This window comes from Nothoprocta perdicaria, unplaced genomic scaffold (genome assembly GCF_003342845.1).
Source record: "Nothoprocta perdicaria isolate Ctin4 unplaced genomic scaffold, notPer1 scaffold_88, whole genome shotgun sequence".
In the NCBI taxonomy this organism is placed as follows: domain Eukaryota; kingdom Metazoa; phylum Chordata; class Aves; order Tinamiformes; family Tinamidae; genus Nothoprocta; species Nothoprocta perdicaria.
Window position 1 is genome coordinate 2584402 of NW_020456176.1, and position 20960 is coordinate 2605361.

The following is a 20960-nucleotide window of genomic DNA, read 5'->3' on the forward strand; positions in this document are numbered from 1 at the left end:
GGGAGCCTTGCTCCAGTTACGTTTTAAACCCAAGATAGATAGGTAACTCATGTTTGTATATTTACTTGATAATACCATGTTTGATGAACATTTGCTTCATTTTCACAATCATCTAGTTTAGGGATAGGGATAAGTAAAGATGTTTAAGAAGTTGTATTCTAACTATCAGTGTAATCTTAGGTTGTTTAGACAACTGTAAAATGGTTGCAAGAACTTCTGCCAAGAATTTATGGAAAAGTGAAAATGGGAAATGTCTAGCTGAGAAAAAATATTATAGTTTCTTTAACTATCTCTTCAAGCTGTGTAAATCTGTCGTCAGTGTCATCCTCCTTTATAAAAGAAATGTGTGTGGGTTTGGTTTTTTTTCCCCCCCAGAAGAAATGTACTTAGATATATAAAGCTGCATACTGCTGGTATTTCCAAAGGCTAACGTATCTGCTTGAAAATAACTATCATGCACCAGCCATTCTGCATGGTTGTTCTTCGGCAGGAACCCTGCCACGCTGTGTCCTCCGACGTCAGCTGCAGCTGGTGTGCCCAGATCGGGTATTTCTCACTGTGTCTGCCTTTCTTGGGGGGTGTTTTTTGGGGAGCGGGTGGTGAGTGGGGGAACAGACTGAAATCTATTTGAAATCTTGGTTATCTTTTAAATTGTGCTTATCATCATGACTTCTAAAGGAGTACAAGAACAAGAATGTTTTTTCTAACTTTAGGGGAAAATGCTGTTATCTTTTAGAATCTATTTAACAGCATCTGAAAACCTCATTTAATAAGGAGGTTTTTATGTACACAGTGTAAGACTACTGCTACTTCTATACATTCCGATCAAATGAAAAAGAGCTTGTTGTTCTGTCTTCTTGCTCTTTCCTGCTAGAACAAACTGTTAGCCCAAAACCATTAACCTGATTTTTTTTTTTTTTTTTTTTTTGTGTGTGTGACTTATTCCAGAAATTTTGTCTCTTTGTGTATTATTCTTTTAGAGGAAAAAGAATTCCACGTTGGCTTTGCACAGATGAATTGAGACTCTTAGGAGTGGCGTGGATGCAAACAGGCAAACCTCACTTCGCAATCAAGTCTGTTTTTAACTTGAGAGATTTGGAAACTGCTCACCTGGCATTTCCTGTGTTAGACATTGATTTTCTTGTCTTTTTTCTTTTGCCTGCCAGTTTGTTTCTTGCTTTTGAAAGAACTTAGCTAGAAATTTAGCGTTCGGAAATTTTTGCTTTTCTTTAATAATTGACATTTTTGATACCCCTAATTTCCTACAGGAGGAAGTGTTACAGTGCTTTGTGTAAATTACAGGTTTTAAAACTATATTTTTTCATTACTTTCTGATCAATAATTTCCTGTTGTAGCTGGAAATGTTAAATGTAGTTGTTTAAAGAGCAGCACCCTCTATTATTACTCCTTAGCAAGTCTTCTAATACAACATTTGATTTGTTACTATATCCTCGTAGGGAAGCATCAGCAGTAGAGTGTACATGACAGTGAGAAAGTAAACACATGCTTGCAATCAAATTAATGTATTTCATCTGTCTTCAACTAATAACAATCTGTCATGCTATCTATCTGAGAAGGGGCATAAACAGTTTATTTTGTGTTTGGAATAACTTCCTGGAGGTAGTTAATGTGACATGTAGTTTGTCTGACATGAGTATAACCAGATCAACACACTAGATGTTTTCTTGATAACCTAAAAAAATTACTGAGAAAATCTGTACTGGAACTGTATTTATATTTCGTTCTGAGCTTCCTTAAATCAGAGTAGTGGCATAGTTTTCAGGACTTCCCATGAAAGAGTTTTCTTTTCTTGGCACTTAACGCAGTTTTAGTGTGAGAAAAAGATTGAAAGTATTAATAAAAAATTAACTATCAAAATTGCAGTCTGCACTCTGACAATGAGCTTTGAGTATTCAGCTTTAAAAGAAGTGTGTGTGTTATATTAATTTAAAATTACCCAAGCAACTCATATTTTAAAAGTTGGGTGAAAGACAAAGTCTGATAGTACGAGAGGAGTGATTTAATGAATACACTGTGCAATTTGTTATTGATTATTATTATTTTGCTTATTTCTATCCTTTAACTGTACCGCAGAAAATCGACTTGCACAAGAAGAACTTTTGTGTTTAATTAGAAAACGTGAGTGCACTTGCTTGAAATTACAACTCACTCAAATATTCTTTAAAAATTAAGGTTGAATTAAATAGCTCTGTAACTTGGTAGGAAAACCGTAGGTTACTGGTAAGCTGGACAATAAATAAAAAAGGATTTTTTTCCCCCTGTTATCTTCGGAGTGATGGCAGAAGTAAAAGTGAAAAGCTGGGTAGTTTTGCTTGTGGCACTAGGGGCCTGAGAGGGGCTCTTTTGAGCCAGGCTGGGGGACCAGCCAAGCCCTGCTCTGCTGAGGAGCTCCGAGGCAGAGCTCTTTTAACAACCAGATGTGATAAACTGGCCAGTAAATGCTGCTGCCCAGTCACTGCCCTCGGCATGCTCCGTGGTTACTTTAATGGATGGGTACCAGCACTGGCTTTTACTCTCTATAGGTGTTCAGATGCTAGAGCTAGGTCTATTCTTAACTCTATTTGAAATTATAATAAAATTATAATAAAAATAGGATGAAAAAGAAATTATCTAGTATAGCCCCCCTTTTTATGACCCTGAAGTATTTTCAGAGGAGAAAATATGTACATAATTTTAAGCACATGTAAATCAAATTAATACATTATTAAAGCATTTTACTTGTCATGTCTGTGTGGGCTAATCATGATAGCTCATTATTTAAACATTATGTAATTGTATACCTTGTGTGAACAGCTGCAAATACTTTGCAGAAAGATTTATATTTCTCTTTTTCACAGCATACTATAAAAGAATATATTTGTGTGCACTACCATAGATTACTAAAGATATTTACTCATAAGTTTAAAACTAGCCTTAAAACTAGCCTTAATTATATTAAAATATGAAGGTGTTATACGTGGTAATTACAAAACTAGGTTGTAGTAAGTTCATTTATGCGTTAATACCAATTTTAGTGGCAAACACTGTAATTATCAATCAAAGGAAAAGTTCAGCTTAAGCAGGAGACCTGGCTGCTCACGCCAGATTAGCGCCCCTTTACTGCAACAGCAAGCTTTGAAAGCGAAAAGGTATCGGGTTTGTGTGGATAGGCGTCCTCTTAGCAGATTTCTCTAGACTATCTTCAGTGTTTTTTCCGTACATGTGGTTTACGAAAGGGCTGGGTTAGTTACGGCTGATGGAATCAACTGGAATGAATGTATAGCGCCTTATAGTTTACAAGTGAAATCTCAATGATCCAGGAGAAATGCCAACAAACTGTTAAACATTCACACTCGCTTAACATACATTATGCGTGCTCCTCTGCTGTTTATGCCACTTAGAGCAAGTGCTGGCGCTATTTTTTCAGCTGTTTGGAAGTACCTGTACAAGCTACATATTCGTGTTTCTCCCAGAATTACTTCAAGGAAAGATTCATGCAAAAAGGGATGTTTTTCTACTTTGGAAAACTGTAATTTTACGTGGAGTTCTTTTCCAGTGTTGTTATAACAGAAGAGACTGGCAGCCCCGTGGCAAGGAGAGATAAATAGCACGAGTAGCACTCTTTATGTTCTACATAAGTTCTTATTCTGGATTTTCTTTTTTTTTTTTTGGTAACTCTGGTTGTGTGTGTGTACATATATATGTATGTATATATATAAATTAAAATAAATGGTTATCACATTCCAAGGCATTTTGAATGATTATAAAAACAACATTCCTCATTTGACTGATTGGTGCTAGATATTTCAAAATGCTTTCTGGCTTGTTTATACCAGTTGTTTTACTCTGGTAAGTTGTTATATGTGTTTTATTATTGCCTTTATTTTAAGATGATACAGCTGTGGAATTTGATGCCATACTTTATTCCTCAAAGCAAAATCTAATGACGTGATAATATTTGTTCTAGTTCATTTCACTGAAGTGGGTGAGCTAGGCTAGTATTTAAGCTGCTTAACTATTGATTTTTCTCATATTTATGATGTATTAAAATGGAAATGATTTTTTTTCCCTGCACAGTGGTGCTAAGTGGCCTGTTCCAAGCCTTTTCTATCTTAGAAAAATGGTACATAGACCTAAATAACATAAGAGAAACGAATTTGGCTTTATTTACTGTTAGTAGTTTGTGTCTCATGTCAAAAATAGCAGAATTATTCCATCAAGACTGAATAGCTTTCAACAGCTCTGTGTGTTGAAGTGCCCATTTGTGTTTTAGCTAGCGCCTCCTTAGATCTTTCTGTTCTGGAGCTGTTAGTCAATAAAATAAATTTTCTCTTGTAAAATTATATAGGGATTTGACTTAGAGTAGGCTCCTTGTGCCGCTCAGCATTTTTCTGTGTCGTAGGGTGCGTGTAGCCTAGTCCACTACTGCCTTTTCCATTTTAGTAAGGCGTTGTCTGTGGACTTGTCACTGCAAATGAGAGTTACGTGTAGCAGCATTTCATAAGACAGTGGAAATGCTGTTTATATAAATTAAGTGAAGATGTGATCTAATTAGCTCTCTCTAGGCTTAGGTATGGGCTTCCAAAGCCACGAGAAGCCAGCAAGCTTTACCTGCCACTCTTGCCCCAGGGAGCTGCTGTCTATGCAGTTTTCATCTGTCAGGAGAGATTTTGCACGGGGACCTGTGTCTGGCTTGGTAGAGTCATGTTTGAAAAGTTCTTTTAACCGTTCTTATCTTGCTAGTATCTCTTTGGGGTGCCTGCACATACACACATACAGATGTGTTACTTATGGAGAACACCTTGTTTCACTAGGCTCAACTGGCCCCAGTCTTCACATTATAGACAAGATGAAAGGTGAATGTTTAATTCGATTTCAAAGGTGGGAAAAGTTGGGCTCGATTACCAAGTTAGAAACAAAACCATGGGAAAGGAAAAATAAGACAATAATAGTTTGAGAATATCCAAGAATTCTGTTTAGGTACTACAGTTAATGCAGGTAAAGCAATTGGTTGCTGTATAGTCTAGGATTTAGGAATGATAGTTGTCCTATATTTTAACTGTTGTATTCCTTCTACTTTAAGGGATGTTCCTGTTGTTCCCAATTGAAAGACTTTTAGAACTTAGAAATCATAGATCAAAGCAATATGCTATAAAATTTGCATATTATTGCTTTAGTTTTTCATGAGTGCAGTATATGATTTTATTAATATAGGTACAAACTCTGCCACCTAAGTGGCATTTTTGTGTGTGTGTGTGTGCGCGCCCTGTTTTGGTATTTCCGGGTGACAGTCTAACCAACAGTTTGAATTCTACTTGATAGAAATGTATCTGAATTTTCTTCTGCCTTAATTTTCTTTGGCATTCACTTCAGGTGTGTGGGATGGTTGTACTGTCTGGTATGACAGCCTCAGTCCTCTAAATCTTCATGATCAGTCTGTGTCTAAGATTTGCATATTCTTCTTTGTGTTTTTTTTGTTAGATATGTCCTATCATACTGTTTAGCATAGTTAGAACTTTACAAAATTAAGATTTTGCATCCTAATTACCAAAATTCCATTTCTTTGGCAACTGCAATATTATCTAGTCATTAAAAATATTCTGCAAGTTCATTTTCTTGTCTTGTGAAAACCGTGCTCTGTAGATCATTCTCCTTATTTTCCCTTTCAAACTTGCTTTACCTTTAAACTTTTCATGGCTCGTGTGCACCCTAATATCATCCTTCGTTCTTCCCAAAAAACTATTCTGAATGTAATATTCTGGATATGATAAACCCACACTGGTTAGCTGCTAAAAGTGCTTTTTTTCCTATGAAGTCCCTTTAGAAAAGCATTTTCACCCCCAAATCCTTTCTTAAATTCTTCTTGCTATGTGATCTGCATAAAGGCTAGATAAGAGTTAATCTCTTGGGGAGCTAAGAATTTTGTCTATTCGACTGACCAACATCAATTAAAAGTAAATAAATAAAAGTCCCAAAGAGTAATTATTTACTGTATTTCAGCTGATCTTCAGTAACTGTCTATGACTGTGCTCTTAGCCTGTGGCAAATGCAAGGTAATTTGAGTCAGCATAGTCGTCTTTCATTGAGTGCAAACTGCAACTTTTATAGTTAAATATTTATTAACGCTTGAAACCCCTTTCTTGTACTAAAACTGTGCCCTCTTTCATTGAGGGCTAATGTGACATGAATGGCCTGTGCAGTTACTGTGGGCCTGAGCGTGGGCACATGGACAGTTACCTGGCAGTTATCTGGTGTAACAGTAACTGCACAGTTCACAGAAGGCACAAGGTGAAATAGCCTCCTAAGTGGGGAAAAGAAATAGGCAAAAGTCAGAAATACAGGTTTTTTCCCACTTCCAACATGTTGGTTTTTAGGTTCTTATTTGCTTTTAATTTCTCTACTGTAATATATGCTTTGTTAGTAATGTATTATTCTAGATATTTCTACAAGGAAGCCTTTGGGAATTTGATTCCCAATGTGGTGGAGGCATTTTCTTCCTTAAAAATTCTTAATCTAATTTTCCTCTGATATCTATCCTGTCTTTATGGGTGAAAAGAAGTTGAGAGAATTTTTTTTTGCTTTTGTTTATGGAGTTGCATAAGCCTGTCATGCTAGTGTTTAGACTGCTTATTTAGATATATTTAAAGATAGGCATTTAAAATCAGGATAGAACTGAAGAAATAGTGATCTGAAATTTGGAGGTGGAGGTAGGATTCCTTTAAAGGCTTGTCAAATAAAAACAAAGAGAATGTTTAATTTTTCCTTAAATAGTAATCTCACTATCGTATTCTTCAGACTTCATTTAAAGCAAATATGTCAAGACTAAAATTAATAGTTAAAAATGATACGGCTTAGATATGGCTGTGTTTTATTCTCAAAAGTGTTTCAACGGAGGGTTTTTCTACTGGTAGTGATTTTTAAGAGAAACAAGTTAAGCAGCTGCTGTATTAACTGTACAAGTTTTATTTTTCAATGGGTATCAACTTTGAGATTTATCTTAAAAGCCTTTGTTCTTCCTATTTTCTGTGGAGAGATATATTCTACCTTCCATATTATGGAAAAACTGTACTATAAACATTAGTGTTAATAGCTTAGTATTTTAGTCCTTCACAAATTAATGCCTGTGGTAACTGGATGATTTTAAGCCTGTTCTTATAAACAAGGCCTTACTGATGTGCAAGGAACAGTAATATGTGGCAAGAACTTCACATTAACCAAGGTAAGCAGTATAAATGGGGTGTAGGAATCCCCTGTTAGACTAAAAATCTCCAAGAGAAAATCTCTAGAGCCTACAAATTAAAGACCTCCAATATCATTTTAAAATAAAGCCTTTTATGTAGTATGAGAGCATTTTTTCAGCTGATAATCAAATGACACTATTATGCAGGCTTACTAGATTTGCAAATTTACAAGTTTTTACAAGTCAGTTGGGTCCCTTCCTCAGGAAATCAGTTTAAGTTTTTTTTTCCTGTATTGACTCAAAGAGCCTAGTTGTCCTTAAATCCTTCTGAATATATTTGCCTTATAATTTGACGGCATTGAGTCAACACCCTTATAGGAACTGTAATGCAATAAAAAGAGAAACTGTTCAATATGGTCTCCAGTTACCTTAGGATCAGATTGGGAGGAATTGGAATGTACACAATAAAACCTGTGCAAGACTTCAGTTCCAGGCTGGTTGCAAGCAGCCAGTGCTTTTCAATATAAAATATTGTTTGAAGGTTTTGCTTTACTTCCAATAGGTATATGATGGTAAAAAAATGAAAACAATGCGTGTGACTCTTGAAATAGAGCATTTTACTGTTCTTAAGGTTTTTCTGAACTGTGTCTGTGTGAAATTGAAAGCACTGCGTGCAAGTAACTGAACATGAATGCATTTACTCAGTTCGTTTTTAATTTAATGAATATTTTTGCTGTACCATATTCTGCAATAAAATTCTTTATAACTTATTTGCATTTTTTTACTTAGGGAAAAATATGTAGATCCAGACATGCTCAGTGAACTCTGCTTTTACTTGTAAGAGTCTTTAGATTACATTGGAATATTCAGTATAATCATGCTGGCAAACAGAATGCTTGGAATGTAGTTCTGTCTCAGATTTTGCATGTAGTTAATAGTAAAGGCATTGCAAACTGCTTGTGTGTTTCCAAAAAAGCATTTATCTTTTACTTTGGATGTGAATTTATGCATTTGACCATACAATTTAAATTGTGACTTCCTTTTAGTTTTGTAAATAAAATCTGCTGTAATGGATTTTTTTTTTGTCAAATGATGGTAAAAAGAAGGAAACTTGCATTTTTGTATGTGTATAAAGAAAAAGATTATCTGAGGTGTTTCTGAATAATATTTTCTAAGTAGTTGGCTCCACTCAAGTAATTTTCCTTTTTTTATATATTTGTCTTTTAGTTGATTTGGAACATATGCGCACAGTGAAAGTTGACAGACACCAACGATTCTGTCAGGAAAACAACTTCAGTAGTCATTTTGTGTCGGCCAAGACAGGCGATTCTGTAAGTAAGCAAAGATTTCCTTTTAGAAATTTTTTATTCTGAAATTTGATGCGGCATATGTTGTACTCCGAATATCAAAGGATTGAGAACTTTAGCAGATAAAGGTACTTTTTGCCTCTCTGCTTGCATAATGAACATATTTGCATGCAAAGATCCTTTTATTTATTTATTTTTTTATTAATGGCAGTGGCTTCTCATCAGATTGGAAGTCTGAGCTATAGATTCTAATTTGAAAATGGCTTGGCTTATCTATCAGCTTGAGAAATGAGGCCAAATGGATCGCTGTTTGCTGTCAGCCTGTAGTTAAATGTATTCCTTTGTTCCAGGTGAAATTCTGTATATAGACCATTGCTATATAAACTATATATATATATATATAGTCAAAAAAGTGATGAGATGGTGTTACAGTCAAAAATTTTGATATGTATCTCGAGCAGAGAGAGACGTGTCCTCTGCATGTTTATTGAAATTTGGGTATGCTGCTCTTTTAATGCTTTGCAAAGTACATTTTTTGAACAATCATTTCCCTGTCCAGTCTGAGATATTTAGATATTTATTGTTGTTGGAAGAGCGTGGAAGAAAAGATTCTTTTTTTCTTTTTTTCTTCCATTTTCCAACTAGCTTCATGAGACAATTTAACTTGTGTTTTGTTCTGCTTGATATCTTTTGCATACTTCATGACTTTACTAATTCTGATTTTAAAGAAGTCTCTGTAATGTTATTTATGCTAGTATAATTTTATATTGAATCATAGGATCATGTTCAATTATATGAAAGTATAATTTTGTAATAAAAATGCAATCACTGGCGGTGTTTTAAGGACTTTAATGAAAGCTCAAAGTCATCGACTTTGCAGTGGACTGCCTAAGTTCGTAAGAAATTAGTTACTGTGTAAAAGTCTAAACACTGCCTTTGCAAATGCAGCATATCTTGGCTTTCCTTGTAGTTTATGTTAAACCTGTTGGTATGGATTTTTCTTTACAAGTTTGAAATTTCTGTTTTTTTTTTTTTTTGTTATAAACAGAAGAAAAATGAATCTCACTCAATGAGATATATATCTCATCTGAGGAGAAAAAAGATCCTTTTTTCTTTTTCACAAAATAGCAATTCTTTTAAAATATTGATGTCGTTAGTATTGCAACTGATTAATGGATCTTTACTATGTTTTTTGTAATTGATTCATAAATTACAGTAGAACTCATGTATATATGTATGTGTATATATATATATTTGTAGTTTCTGTTTCGATATCTGCTGGCAAAAGAAGCTCTGAGATGTAGTTTACAATAGTTCATTTTTAGTTTCGGCATAGACGTGAATTAACTCTTGGGCTTTTACAGCGTGCTGGCATTTCAAAATCTTCCAGAGCTCCTTTATTTGGGTAGTTGCTCAAGGAGGACAGGTTATTTACTCTAGACAGTGATTTAAAAGAGTGGACAATCCATCGCTACTGTGTATATAGACTAGGAGAGTTTTAAATACTTAGGTAAGGTTGATGAGATTATTTGTTTTGTTTAAATCCTATCTAACAAGTTCATTTGGAAGTGCCAAATTTTTGTAGCATAGAACAGCTCAAGTGGCTCCTTAGAGGAGAGTTAAGTTTCATGAAAGACTGACTGTAGTTTGGTGACCCTGTTGTCCGCCCAGCGCGTGACTGCTGCCCTGGGCTCCTGCCTGAAGTTTTGTGTGTGCAACAGCTTCGTGGCAGATGATCTCGCCCAGGGTACCCGAGAGCCTGATGTGCGTTAAGGAGGTACCACGAGAAGGTCTGTCTGCTGGAGACTGCTCTCTGTGCCATGTGGATGCTGGCAAAATAGACCAGGACTAGACCGAGTAGCTAAGGAAGTGAATGAGGAGGCTACTGCAGCTTTTGGGTGGCACCGTTGTTTTTCTTTGCATTGAGAATGACCCAAAGTGCTTTCCTAAGTTTTTCCTTGGGGCTGATAACTGCCACGAAGCAAAGCAATAATGTACTAGAGCTTTAGATGATGAGCTCAGTGGCACAACCCTGTAGGCAGAAGATGCAGTCTTACAATATAGTGTTCAGCTGCAGTACCCATTTAAGATCTGCCATGTTCTCTAGTCTGGTGTTCAATGCAGATGTCTGGACAGTCCAGTTGGTGGCCTGGGTTGAGATGAAGTGAAGGAGTCATTTAAGGCAGCATTGCCCTCCAGTGCTGCCTGCCAGGCCGGTCAAAGCGCAGCTCTGCTGGGCTGCCTCGTGCCGTGCTACATGTTGTTGTTTCCCAGCTGCTGCTGATCAGATGTTCTAATATTTAAAATGATTTGTAAATACGTTCAGAAAAAAATACATCATTGCTTGGCTGTGGTATTGCTAACCTTTTTAAAAACTGTTTGTGGTAGAGGGTTTGGTGAAGTTGAGGCACAATTCTGTTGTTCTGGATTTCAAAAGCCTGCATCTCTCTTGCACAATACACTGTTAAAAAAACATTTTTGTGCTAAACATGGGTGAATACCCTTATTCATATTTTATGGCACTGAGAGTAGTATTTGAGAGGTGGGTTGTGTAAAAGCTTTTTTAAATTTAGGTCTCTGGAGGCAAGGTAGAAGTGTTGCCCAACCATCTAGCGCACTGTTCATTCCTTGTACCATTGTTGAGTTATTTTCCTCATTTTTTAAACAAAATTGAATGTACCAGACGAGGTTATTTTCAGATATGTTTTACACAAGTCCTAATTTCATATATCTTATTGCTTCGAGTTTGAGAGTGGTTTGATATATTTGAAAGAACCTTGAGGATGTCTGTTTTTAATAATTTAAATTCTTTTTTTTTTTTTTTCCCCTAGGTCTTTCTGTGTTTTCAGAGAATTGCTGCTGACATCCTTGGCATCAAATTAAACAAAGCAGAAATGGAACAATCACAGGTGATTTTTCCCAAATGAACAAACAAGAAAAAGTTTTTCTTAAATATTTTATTTAATGTGTCTGTGTATATGTATATGTATGTTTGTGTGTATGTATGTGTATATATATGTGTGTGTGTGTGTGTGTATATATATATATATATATATATATATATATATATATACAGTCACTAAAAGTTAAAAACTTTCCTCTAAAGGAAACTATATCTGTTGTTCTGGAGACAGTAGCTTTTCTAATAACATTTTTTGCAACTTAATATATATTATATTTATGTATTTATATATATCTTTATATATCTTGAATGGTAAATTTGCTAAAACAAGCATATGTATGTTCAACAAATTAGAAAAAAAAGGGAAGTTTGAGAGCTTTTAGTTTAAAAAAAATATTTTTTTTACATACTAAAACTCCGTCATCTGCATATATGGGTAGCATGAAAGACAGTTTACAAATTTGACAAGTTTAAGATGACATGAACTTTTGAAATTTTGGTTGGAGATATTGTCAATTGATGTTCCTTGTAAGCATTTGGGGGAAAAACATATTGTCAATCACAGTCAGGAATTAACTGTGAATCCTATGATTGAGCTCAGAATTTAGATTTTATTGAGAGAGTCTGTGTAAAGTAGGGAAAGAACACAGGTCTTTCCTAAGTAGTGACTGCCTCAGGGATGGAACAGAGACCTTTTTAGGTGGTGCTTCCTAATGAGAAGTGAGTCCTGTTTTAAATCAGCATGCCCATTTTCAACAGCAGGCCTGAAGAAGCCACGTGCTCTAGGTGACCCTGCGTGAGCAGGGGGGTTGGACTCGATGACCTCTGAGGTCCCTTCCAACCTTCGGCATTCTATGATTCTATGATTCTATGATTCTAAGAAACGTATGTTGGCTGTATTACAACTTCTTGCTTCCTGTAATTATTGTTCCAATCCCAAATAATTTCCCTCTAAAGCAGTTTGGGAGTTTCTGCCATTGCATTTCTTGATTTATTTTTTGTGTTATGAGTGTTATCTTGGAGATTTTCTGGAGATTTGCTGTGAATAAGGACTGAGAGAGGAGAGTATTTCACAGCAGCAGATGGGATGGTCTAGGAGGTACTTCTGCAGTCTCTTACAATGATTTGTGGTGAGTTAGAGATGTGAATATAGCAATTTTATTGTGAATACCTGGCAAAACCCAGCATAAACTGTAACTTCATTAATTAAATTTTGCTTACTTGTATCTACTAGAATTTGCACTTAGTTTATATTAGTGAATGTCAGAACAAAAATGTGTTAATTGTTCAAATAAGCAACTAAGCAAGACGTTTTCTAATTAAAGTCACTTTTGCCATACCACCTCCTTCCCCATTCCTGCTTTTAAAAATAATCTCCCTGCCAGGAAAACTGTGTGTTTAGGTTTAAACCAAAAGCATTCTACAAACCCAGTTTCAGAAACCTCAGAAAAATAGAGATTACACTACTCAGGCAACCCTTACTGTATCATGACATTTGAGACTACAATACAGTTATTTTAAATGTACCTTTAAAATTAAAAGGTGGCTGTGTTAGTTAATATTCTGGAATTACTAGTTGCTACTAATATTAAACATGTCCCCCAAAAGAAGTCAAATTTATTACAAAAAGTAAAACATTTCTTATGTACACCTTGGTCTCCTGCTTCTTGAAACACACAATAAATATGTAATTTCTGGAAGTGTTTCACCACGATGATGTTTACAGGCTGTGCTGAAGTGGTCAAATAGAAAACTGTATTGCAAACAGTAAAAGGCTGGAATACACTTGGAGTTCATACCTAACAAGCAAAGCAAAAGAGCTTGGAAAAGCAAGTAGAGGAATACTATGGGTGTCTTTGTAAGGCTCTTTCATTATTAAGGCACCATCCATGTATTGTTCAGGGCTCCATAATGACTGTGCATAAATAATTTGTCACAAAGAGTTGAATTTTTTCTTTGGTTGTTGTAACTTGCATTGGATCATGATTCTTATATCAGTCTGTATTGTGTAAGAGGAAAAAGAAATCTTTCTTAATAATTTGGGTGAAGGTGCACATGTCATGTTAAAGGGGATGTTAGAAATGGGACAGTACTTGCAAGGAACATGTGTAGCTTTCTAAAAAAAACATATCCTTCTTTAAATGAGAACCTGTTATAATCCTGAATCAAGATCATATAACTTTTTGTCAAATCCGTATCAGCTTTAAATACTTTTGTACCTTAATATTGTAATTTCAAGTCATAATTTTGAGACCAACGTATTGGAACATACAACATAGGGATTAGAAAAAGTTGTTGTTATGCAAATTACATTAGCAATAGCCTATGGCTAAAGTTATTTGCATGACTTAGTTCCTGTGGCCTATGAACACATGTTCCTGTGGCCTGGTTAATACGAGTTCAAGCTGTAGTGGTTTCAAAACAAAGGAAAACAAAACCCTAGACCAGTAAGTGAAGTTGGATAGAACAGAAACTCACTGTCTTGCCATTCAGGTGCAGCAGAAGTCTCTACATGTGAGACATTGGACATGCAGCTGAAGAGTGAGAGCTGTAGCTCAACTGTTCAGTCGTGGCAAGATTGTGCCAGTCAAGCATAGTTTCAATCTTGATGGATATCAGAGAGCACTATTTTGAATGGGCAGTAGGAGTTACCCAAAACCAAATCAGTGAGAACCCAGCAGGAATTGTTTAGGAATGTCAGGCATCTGAATGTGTTGGTGGATGGAGCTGAATTCGTAGCCCTTATTTAAGGGAAGTCTTTGCATAAGGTAGGAAGAGGAAAACTTCAATCTTCATATCCTCTGAGAGGTGAATAGGAGGACATTTCCTGAGAGGAATATGTGTTTGTTAGCCTGCAGTGCAGAAGCCCAGTTGAAGTTGTATGTGGGTGCTATATCCAAAAGCATGGAGCTGGTTTCTTGGCGGAGATGGGGAGGTGCTAATGAACTTACTGTTGTGCAACTGAAGTGCTACACTGGAACACAGAGATGTGGAGCTGTGCTTTGGTTTACCATGGGTTTTTTTCATGTCTGGGACAGATCACTTAATGTGTCTTTGCTCCCACCTCCCTATTCTGCAAAGTGGTTATTAGGCTTCCTTACATTGTGGATCAGTTATGTGAGTGTGTTTATTCAAACTTCTAGGCACTGAATACTCTAGCTGTTAGAGCATAAAAATAGACTGATACTACAAAGAAACAGAAGAGAGAGATGAGCAAAAAAAGAAGCAATCATGAGTTGTTTCTAAATAAATAAATACACAAACATGACTTGGAACTTGGATCACATCTTTTAACAAAGAGTATATATAGCTTTGCGAATGTGCAGTAATAACATTCTGTATTATGTCTTTGAATTTTGAATATTTTGTGTAATATGAGGATGAAATTAGATTTCTTGGTTTTGAGAAATGAAAAAGTTTTTGCTTGAAGACATTTGTCAGAAAATCAAATATCTTCAAATGTAACGCTTTTAGTCTAGGTGGCAATTAAGCATAAAATGAAATAACAGATTTGTCTGAATCACGTTCAGGGATTTGCTATTTTATGTATTATTACATCTTTCTTTGTTATTCCTAGTTGTCTAATATTGTGAATACTCTTTTAAAATATTTCCGTCACCTGTGGATTTTATGTCTGAAGATCATGTTTCTCATGGTCTTTGTTGTTGGTTCTTTTTTTGTTGGCTGTTGTGGGTTCTTTTTTAATCTAGTTGTCACAGCCACTAGGAAGATCCTGGAAACAATTCACATAGTAGTAATAGGAAAACAATCATTACTTTAACTCGCGTGAATTTGTGCAGTTTGTCTCATGCAACATTGCTGAACTAGCAGAATGGCAGGAAACCTTCTGCTGGCATGGATGTGGTTCCTGATCCCCTTCCTAATCAACAGCTTTATAAGTTAAGCTAAGTTAATTGTTAATTAAGCGCAAGAACAAGCCTTGGAAATAAAATCTTTACCACACGTTGTTTGGGGGCAGTTTAAGACGTTAATGCAGGGCAAGCTATTTGTTACTGCTTCCTTGCAGGAATTTATTGCTCCCGGAGCTGAATCAGAGAACGGGAGATGATCGTTCACCTTGGGCAGGCCAGGGTGAAGCTGAGCAGCTTGGCTCGGACGGCTGCTGCAAGTTGTTCTTAAGGGAAGCTGCCAGGCCGAGGCGCGAGCGCGCGTTACGTCCCACCAGCGCTCCTTGGGCAGCGCTCAGCCCAGCAGAAAACCCGAGCACACGCTTGGGGGCGGCCGGTTTTAAACCTTCGCAGCTCGAGCTGCTACATGTTGTCTGTTAACATGCTGAGGCGACTGTTAATCCAAGCTGTATTTAGTCAAAACTGTGGTGAAACAAAGGAATAGATTACCGTTTATGTGTGCCTGGAAAGGAGAGAATGTTTTTGAAGTGGAACGGTTCCAAAATAAGTCAGAATCTGCAATTTTCTTATTTTCAGTCCTCAAATTGCGCTCTCTCCCTTAAATCACAAGGGTCTGCTGAAATTTAAGGAAATAGATCCTTTACTAATCAAATGTTTTTCTTTCTATATTTTTTACTTTCAACCATATTATAAAGACTGCATGGGGTGCAGCTTTGTTCCCTGGCATTGGCAAGAGCTAGCCTTTTTGCAAAGGCTATATAATTTTCTCTTTAATTAAATGCCAGTTTAGTAAGCCATGGTGTGTGTGTGTGTGTGTGTGTGTGTGCGCGCACCAGCTTTGCACAATAAAATGGCTCGTGTTAGATATGGAATTCAGAGCACCTGCCCCTATTAAAGGGGATTTCTTCTGATTGCTGACAGTGGTTTGAACCTTGGCATTGATGCTCCTAACCTCCAAACTGATACAAAGATGCCCAAATTTTTATTTTATATGAAGTTAATTAAAGAAATTGCAGTGCCGTGGAGGTTTTTTCCTGTTTAGCTGGAATTCCTTTAGAAAATCCAAGTCATTTATGTTAGTCAGTTTTCTGCTACAAAGTGACTAAACCTGGGTCACTACCCGAACTCTGTGTTTACATGATGGGATTTAGACCAGTGTTTGGAGGAACAATTAATTGCTCACTGATTGCAAACGTTCTTTTTTTTTTCCTCAACTCTAGTCAAAAGATTGGTATGAAGAAACTAGGTCTCATGAGGTCAGATAACAGTGTTTAATGCTAAACCTCCATCTACCACCTTACATGGGATTTGGCAACCTTTCACTTGATAACATCAGGCCAGGAGTCTAGTAAATCATGAGTGTTGTCCTCCAGATAAGATAATATGAACATGATCAATTAAACCCAAGGAGAGTACATCAGCAGCTAATAAATCCAGATCCTTTACCAGACAATTCGATCATATTGCTTGCGAAAGGATTTTATTTACAGAGGTAATTATTAACATATGCCTTTTATATCATATAATCATATTTATTAGTGTTTCCTTTAAAAAATAACATTTCTCCATTTTTTACCTCAAAAGTATGCTAAGTAAAACATGAAGTATTTAGGAAAAATGATTACCTTGATAGCATGTTTCATAGCAGACTTCCACACTTACTTAGCAGACTTGCATAGCAGACTTACTTTGTTCAAATTGTAATACGCATTTACTCTCTTGTACATAAATACTATATTAATAGTTATATTTTCATTGGTAATGCATGTCTTTAAGTTGGAAAATGAGACCTTTTTTATTTTTACATAAGGTAAAGTTTTGGTCAAGAAAATTAAGGCTGACAGTAAAACTTCCATATAGCATGTAGATGCGAGCTTACCCATTTAGCTGCTTTTGGAGTAATGTGTAGCTTTAGTGCTATTAATTATGTAATGGGAAAGATGCATGCACCATTTTAATGCAGCTGTTGTGTTAGTTGATGGGAAGCTGATTAATACAATGTTTCCTTACTGTAGATTTAAAGGAAGAGTCCATTGTCATCTTTTCTTTCACTGAATTGTCTTCCTTTTAATCCTCCTCTTGTCTGAACTTTACCATATGTTTATTGGTTGCACATATTTCCCCTTGGTGCTTTGAAAAACCATGTCACTGAAGAAGCTTGAGAAGCAGCTCTGATCCTGCCAGTGAAACTTCCAAGTGGGCATGTTTTTCTTGTTCAGCATAGGGGCTGAAAAAAAATGTGCTTTGGTTTTGCATCTGCATTTGTCATTTTATGTCATTCATTCCTTCATTTCAACTACTGATCAGACTTTTTGTTTTTTCCTTCTTTTGTTTTTATATTCTTCTCCTTTCTCTTTATCCATTTTTTCTCCTTATCCATACAACATGTATAACAGCATGTTGTCAGGGCAGAACTAGTGAAATATCCTGAAGAAGATAACCAGCATCACAACACTTCCAACTGCCAGAGCAAAATCTGCTCAATGCAGTAATCCAGGTATTGATGTAAAAGTTTTTCTGTTGTTTTTTTTTCTTTTTTTCTCCTGTTTTTTGTTTTGTTCGGATTTTGTTTTCCGCAAGGATGTGTTGCTTTTACATGAAGTAGAGGCAATTCTATTGGAGAATTCGTTATATATTTATAAGCAGTAATAATAGCATATTAGTTTGGAACTTAGTGCACCATTACATGATACTTATTTCTAGAGAGCTAGTTCATAGCAACTTGTATTACTGTGTGCTAATACATTAGAAGGGCTTTCAGTGACGAATATCCAAAATACTACATAGCTGCCTCAAATGGAAGCAATCACAAAATTAAAATCTTTTGTCTCTTTCCTCACATAAGAGAGATGAAGTGTCCTGTCAAATGCGTTATAAGTAGAATTGGTAACGCTTGTTGAAGCTGTAATAGAAAATAAGTATTTATAGTCTGCAAACATTTGTTTTATATTGTTCTTTAGTCTTTCTGCATGTCAGGGCTGTTCTGAAATATGGTTGTTTTTGAAATTTGCTTTGAATTCTGGCCTTATTTCCTCTGCAAAGAGATTGGGGCAAAGAGGGAAAAACAAACCTACAATTTCCAATTACAGTGTATGCATTTATTCATAAAGAATGCATTCAGTAGCCCTTATAAAACAAAATGCGGTTTTGTTATTTTCGTCTTATTTCCACACAAAACAATTTTCTTGAACGAGCAAATACATTCGGTCTTTTTGCAAAAAGGTCCCATTACAGTGTTAGTTCTGTAAAATTGTCGCGAAAGCTTACTGAGTCACTTCTTCCTACTTAGCATGAATAAGCTAGTACTTGGAGAAAGAATTAGCACCTGATAAGGTGCTGAATAAAACTGAATTGTCTGTTCTTCCTAATGTTCTGTTCTGTTCTTTGATGTATGATAGTAAAATACTCATTGCATACTTTTGTATTGTGTCTGATTATTGCTGTGTTTTCTTTTATAACAGAGAGTGGTGAAGGCAGATATTGTCAACTACATTCAGGAACCCGTGTCAAGAGCCGTTAATCCTCCTAGAAGCTCAATGTGTGCAGTTCAATGACCATATTATTTTTCTCTGTATTGATACCTTTGGCAGTCCTCCTACCTTGACACAGACTCCGGGATTGCCAGGAACTTTGTTTGAACAGTGACCATCGTTGCAATGCAAGTAGGGGTTCCAAAAACGTGTTGCACCATTGTATGTTGAAAAGCAGCAGGCAGTCTTTTGACTGGCTGGGTTTCAAATATTAGACCACACACTTTGTAATATTAAGATCTATATTCTTTCAAATTATATTCAATAAAGCGGTTATAACTGTGTTTATACATTTCCTCCTCTCTATTTGACTGATAATGGAATTAAATTGGATAAGAAGTCCTGCATTTTAAACAATTTTAGACATCACTGCTGAAAAGTATTTTGCCAAAGTATTTTGTCGTCTTTTTCCCTCCTCACGTCCTCTGATCCAAACTGACACTGAGCAAAATGTAACTTGGAAAAGCCATTGTTGGAATAATGTTGAGTAAGTAATATATTTTATCTAGGGATAATTTGGAAAATATTCCATTATTACATATATTTATATATAGTGCAAAATGTATAAATTGTATCCAGTAAGAAACAGTGCTTGAAATAAAGCTGTAATATGAAAACAGTTACTTTTCTGGAGTCTCAAGTTATCTTTATGAATGCTCTGAAAAATGTTAGTTTTTTTTTTATGTATTTTTATTGCCAGATTGGCATTACTTCCTGCAGTAGATATGCTCGTATGTCTTCATGAATATGGATGAACCTCAGTTGGCAGTTTGGGCTGTTCATGTTGAGTGATATATTCAGCATGCATTAGGAACTGTTGATAGATCAATTAGGATCAGTCATTTTCATTAACTAAGTGAATGAATGACTTTTGGCCTGGTGCTCTTTTCTTTCTAGTTGAGAGCGCAAGACACAAAGTTGACTGCTCGCTCTTGTTTGCTCTGTGGTCAACATATTTTTCCTCCAGTCTTTTTCTAGAAGTGTTTTAGATATGCAGTTCTCTTCTGGCACGTCTGAACAGGGAGCTAAGCGAAGAAAAAAGATTTCAGCCAACTTGATTTCAGCAGAGAAAGCAGCAGAGAAAGCTTTTCCTCTTCTAAGTCTAGAATGTGCTTTCTAAAAAGCATAACAAAACATTTGGAGATTAAGAAAGTTAATGAGGCCGAGCAAAGAAAGCTTATATATCACAAGTGAGAAATGGCAAGGTCCTTCAAGTGAGTACTACTATTAAGCTCCCTAAGCAAGTGCTTATTGGTTTCAACAAATGTGTTAAAAAAAAAAAAAAAATTCAAATGGCAAGGATGTGTGATATTATTTTGTTATATTCCAAGTTCCTTTAAAGACAAAGTTAATTTTTAAACTACTTTATATGCAATTTGACCAATAGTTTTATTGCTACATGTTAAAAATTGTGATTTTGGTGTTTTTAGGATTCAAATATGGGAAATTCTCAAAAAACAATTTGAGATACTGAGAATTTACCCCCAGACTGAGCTAGGTGTGAATCTTCAGTAAGTTATTTATGCTAGCTTGCTGTTTGTATTCTTGCTCCTGTCACATGGTAAAAACATTGTATATGTTGCCTTGTAGTTAAATGCAGTTGAAAGGTGAAATATCATTCAGAAGAGAAAACTAGCTTAAACAGATATCTTGAAATAGATGAGTTTGCAAATTTATACATAGCATATGGTAAGCTTTTCATTTGTATCTTCAAATTTTTTTCTTGTGATCCTGAACTGTGTTCACATATTCAAATATTCATTGAATATTTGACTTGCCTCTAGGACCTGAGCACAACCTCTTGAGACACATGAACAACCATCTTCCTTTAGTGCTTGCAAGTCAACTTCATAGTACTGCTTCCAAATTATATATGTAGCATGGTCCTAAAACATGAACATTTTTGACACTGCAGAAAGTTTTTTTCCGCATAGAAATAAGATGCCTGTGTTGAAGTTATTCAGGTACTTAATTGGCAATGATGTTGCCATGCTCTGTTCTTTTCATTGCTGCTGTTGATGTTGGGGAAGTTCCATCTGCAGGACCAAGGCAAGCAAATGCTTTAATAGGTTGTGCTTCTTGTGTGCTTCTGGTGTGCAGGCTCGGATGGTGGGAGAGTCATAGTTTTAAACTCGTGACTGCTCCAAAAAGCTACCTGTGTATGTGATAGCA

The 20960-nt window shown here is 35.8% G+C and overlaps 1 protein-coding gene across 1 annotated transcript in view; it reads left to right on the forward strand.

The window, feature by feature from the left end:
* Nucleotides 1-19319, forward strand: part of RAB28 (RAB28, member RAS oncogene family) — a 63044-nt gene extending 43725 nt beyond the window's left edge. The window contains exons 7-9 of the mRNA XM_026052407.1: nt 8408-8511; nt 11319-11396; nt 18720-19319. Coding sequence (XP_025908192.1) covers nt 8408-8511; nt 11319-11396; nt 18720-18812 — 275 coding nt within the window. The 3' untranslated portion in view covers nt 18813-19319. The remainder of the gene's footprint in view (nt 1-8407; nt 8512-11318; nt 11397-18719) is intronic.
* Nucleotides 19320-20960: the final 1641 nt, after the last annotated feature.